The following is a 4858-nucleotide window of genomic DNA, read 5'->3' on the forward strand; positions in this document are numbered from 1 at the left end:
TACACAAGCCACTTTATCAATTCAGATACGAAAGGGACGATGTGTTGCAGAAGGAGTGTTTCCTGTAACGAATGTTGGTGAAGTGGCTGAATATGAATGTGCTTCTCAAGGAAGTTATGTGGGTACTCAGAAGCGTGCTTGTGTGTTAGGAAGTGAAGATGGAGAATGGCAGAAGGCATCTGGAGTATGTATGCCTATTGTTGTTATTGTGATTGGTGTGATTGTGGTGATAATGATTATTGTTGTTGTGTTCTTGATGATGAGAACTGGAAAGAAAGCAAAGGCAGTGGGTGGAGTGAAAGGAAAGAAATCGGTGAAGTCTGTGAAATCGCAGAAGTTTACAAAGACTTCGGTAAAGAAAGTGAAAGTCTAATTCTATGAAGAGTGATTGTTTGTTGAAACTGATGTGTTATTGTACTAGAGAATGGTTATGAACTTGAATTCTAGACTTGAATGGATCCAATAGGATGTGTTGGGAATGTAACAAACTCTGGATTCTTAGTAACAGTTGTAGTTCTTGACAGTCTTCTTGGAAACCTTCTCCCTTGACTTCATCCACAGTTCGTTTCCTGTTACTAAGTGGATGAGCGTCAACACAATCACAATGATGATCACCAGAATCAAGATAGACAAATGAATCTTAAGATATTCTACCATACTAGTAGTAGTGTTTTGACACATCACGTAAGATAAAAAGCAGACAAACCGTTTCCAATATAGGCCTTCAACTCTGGGTAGCTAACAGGGAAATGCCAGGCAAATGGAAGCCTCCTTTTACCATTTCAAGCCAACTTGTAGGTCAATTAAAGTAATATGTGTGTCATGGTCTGAAAGTCAGTTCAACCAAAGATTGAACCAACTGTGTAGCAGTATGGGCAAATAAGGGCAAGAATTTGTCGTTAAAGGAAATACTATTCAATAATCATTCAAGGTAAACCATTGAATGGATCATTCACATGGGACAATCCTTATCGATTTAACAATCCATACATTACAATCATCAAAGTACTATTCACACCTACTTCAACATCAGATGTTCTATTCTCAAACATTGATCAAATCAATACTGTTTCTAATAGTAAAGGAGAATCTGTTATGTTTGATAAAGGATACTATACTCTGTCTCAAGTTATCGTAATGCTCAATCAAATGCAATACATTATTCTCAATGTTCAATGTAATTACAAGTTTTGGATGTATCCAGATGAATTCCAGTAGTTCAATCGATTTCTCTCAAGCATCTTATATCATCGATATTCTGGGTCTAAAAGAAAAGGTGTATGAAGAAGGTTCCCATACAGGAACTAATATCATTGATATCACTAGAAACAGAAAAGTGATTCAAGTATAGTCTTCACTTGTATGAACATGTGATTTGAAGATTGCCAACCAGAACAACAATTGATTATTACAATGATCATTGATGACCTCAATCCAGATACTTGAATTCGATTGAAGAAGTGAATATTCCTATGATCAATCGATTTGATCGTATCTACTTTTCATTCAAGGATTTGGATGGTAATCTTATGCAATTGAATGGTGATTTTGAACTTCAATTGACTATTGATGATGGTATTCAAGACACACAAAGTGAAGATGATTCATGTTCACAACTCTCTTTATCTCAAGGATGTAACGAATACAAGACAGAAGTGAAATTGGATAATCCACTTTCATTCAAGAAGTGTTCCATTTCTTCAATATCGATATACACTGATTTCCAGTTGTAGAATGTGAATGAAGAACAGATTGTTGATAATAGAACAGAACATTGAATAATTACAATTCCTCAGGGTTGATATGAGATTGAAGAATTGATATCAATGTTAAACTGTAGTGATGTGATGTTTGAATTGATATACAATGGTGAGAATGCCTTCAGAATATCTGCAAATTACTTCTATACACTCGATTTCTCCTATCTAATCTGATTTCTCAAAACTAACTATCAAAGATGGCACAACCATCTTCATCATAATCATCACCTTCATCTCTTCTAGTTCAATCATTCTCTTCAGAGATGGTATCAAAACAAGTCGATTGTTATCTTCATGATAGAAGATGTGTCTGGTTCGTACAGCTTTCATAAATGGTCCATCTCCTACATCTATCTCTTGATTTGTCAATGAATTCAATACTCTTTTTCTTCAATTCTTCTTCTTTCTTCCATGAATCCGTTTTGAGATCCTATTTATTCCTTTTGAATACAATCTATAGTATGTCACTGACTTATACTCCATACCATGTCTCTTGGAATTGGGACTTGATATGTAGAATTTCATATTCCTTTATTCATACAAAATGAAATCAAATATTGAAATGAGTTTAAAACTGATATACATCAAACAGGGATGTTCATTCATTCTTATCAATCATTCTCATCTGTTTCATATTCAAATGCTCAAACTTACCAAACTTGTTATTGAACACATTTCCTGTTAAGATCAAATCTATTCTATCATTCTTCAAGTTCATCAATTTCACATTTATCAATTCATTCTTGTTCTTATCATATAGTTTGGTTGAATCTGTGATGAAAGAAGTGATTGTATCATCCTTAATCTAATCATTCTTACAATCATTTGTATCACTCAAGAATTGAATAACAATCTGATCATGTTTATTACTAGATACAAACTTGATGTAATTCTTCATTCTGTAAACACTATAAACACTACTTAGATGCCCTAGAGGGCACTTTACGTCCACGCCATTCAGGCCTCGAACTAGTTCCCGAGTAATACTAATCTCCAGCGATTGTTTGACATTCATGAACCCAACCACTAGCTATCACAGAGATTAGGGTGATACCATTCAATGAAGAATAGTATCATTGTCACCCTTAATAACAACCACCATCGGGTAACATTATCTCAAATAGACATTCTTCCCATACCGTACCACATAGTCTAATTTGAGATAGTCGATGAACACCATTTCAATCACAAGAGAACAGAGTTCTTACATGATAGCAAACTCAAGGAATCCAGAACAGAGCCTGATAAGATCATGAAGCCCCTCAGGAAAATAATGAACAACACTACTACACAAGATATCCTGAATCCCTGTTGTTTACTACCAACAAGCAACTGACGGTAATTTCACCGCACAAAAACTCCTCAAGTAAAACCAGATAATAACTAAAAAAACATAACCAAAAAACAAAAAGCACACTCCATGAGACCATGGAATGAAAAAGGTGAACTCAAGGAGAAAGGCAAAAGGGTCGGTAAACAAAACTTGCTGATAAAGGGAGGAAACTATAGGAGAAAAGCCCGAAGACAGAAAAACTCCTGTATAAAAACTCCCAAAACAATCCATATAAACAAAACGACCCAAAATCCATGTTGAGGATCGAGAACCGACCCTATGATAACAGGAACCCAACACCGATACTGATACCAATACCAATATCAGTATCACCACCACTCGCCAAAGAGCCAAGAACCATTACCATTTACCTATACTCAAAATTCAAGAACCCAGAGTCAAAACCAAGAACCAATGAACCAAGACTCAAGGGCCAAGAACAATGAGCCCATGAGCAGAAACCAGAACCAAAGAGCGAGACCCATAGAACCAAGGTTCAAGATCCCAAGACCATAACCAACTAACAAAGGATCAAGAACTAAGTACTATGAGCGAATCCAATACACCGAATCAAGGCTCCAAGAAACTATGGTCCGAGGGCAAAGGACGAATGACGTGAACCATTTGGCAATACCACATAATGAGCCAGCATGAAAATGAGTCAATATGACTGAGTAAGGCTCAAGGGCAACAAGGAACCATTTATGAGTAATACAACATGAAGCAATGGTTAGGAGTCGGAGATCCAGAACGAAGACATAAGAATGAAGAATCAAGGACGAGCACGATGAATGAAGGTCCAGGTACTAGAATACTCAGGTTGGTCAATAACAACTTCGAGAGTCAAAATCAGGAGCCAAAGAAGGAAGATAAATGAATAACAGCTGAAAGCCAAGAATCAAGGATCAGGAGCCAGGAATCAAGTTTCAAGGACCAAGAGTGAAACCAAATACCAAGAAACCTACCTAGACTCAAATCTCAACCCAAATAACCAAGACTCAAGGACCAAGAATCAGGATGAAGAACCAAGATCAATGAGTCAAAAACGAAAACCGAAATAACCAAGACTCAAAGACTTAGTTTCCAGATCCAAAAACAAAACCACCAACAAAGGCTCAAGGGCCGAGCAAAGGCTCAAGGGCCGAGTTTGAAGAGCCAAAACGCAAACCAAGAAGCAGGACTGAAGAAGCAAAGAACAATAGCCGCAACCAGCACTATGGTCCAAGGGTCAAGGACGAATGACGAGAACCATTGGGACAATATGATAGCGAGGTTGAAAAGGCAAAGAGTGATTAAAGAAGTAAGGGTGGAGGGAAGCAAAAGAGCCATTGATCGATAATACAGGAGGCAGAATGGAGACCCAAAGGACAAAAGCGAAGAGCCGAATCTGAATACAAAAATGAAGAAGTATGATGAATAATAACTTAAAGAGGCAAAATGAAGGACAAGAGAATGAAGATAAAGAGTTATGGTTGAATGCAAAAACGAAGAAGTATTAGGAACAACAAGTTAAGCCCAGGATAAAGGATGAAGGATGAAGAGTAAAGAAGAAGAACCAAGAAGTATGAGCCAAACAAGAGTACACCAAGACTCAAAGATCCAGATTCGAGATCAAAAACAAAGACCAAATAACGAAGAGTCAAGAATCAGGGACCAAGAGTGAAAAACCAAAACCAAGAGTCAAGGACCAAGAAGTATTAGTCAAAAACCATAGACCAAGAACAAGGACTCAAAGAGCTGGTTTCAAGACTAAAACCAAGAGTAC

The 4858-nt window shown here is 37.0% G+C and overlaps 1 protein-coding gene across 1 annotated transcript; it reads left to right on the plus strand.

Annotated features, from left to right (window-relative positions):
- Positions 1-39: 39 nt before the first annotated feature.
- JH06_5202 (hypothetical protein) lies at positions 40-373 on the plus strand (the record flags this gene model as incomplete). Its single annotated transcript, XM_014669568.1, has 2 exons — positions 40-55; positions 84-373. The coding sequence occupies 2 exons, from the start codon at positions 40-42 to the stop codon at positions 371-373; spliced, it is 306 nt and encodes a 101-aa protein (XP_014525054.1).
- Positions 374-4858: the final 4485 nt, after the last annotated feature.

Source organism: Blastocystis sp. subtype 4, assembly GCF_000743755.1.
Source record: "Blastocystis sp. subtype 4 strain WR1 chromosome Unknown seqid_0490, whole genome shotgun sequence".
Classification (NCBI taxonomy): domain Eukaryota; class Bigyra; order Opalinata; family Blastocystidae; genus Blastocystis; species Blastocystis sp. subtype 4.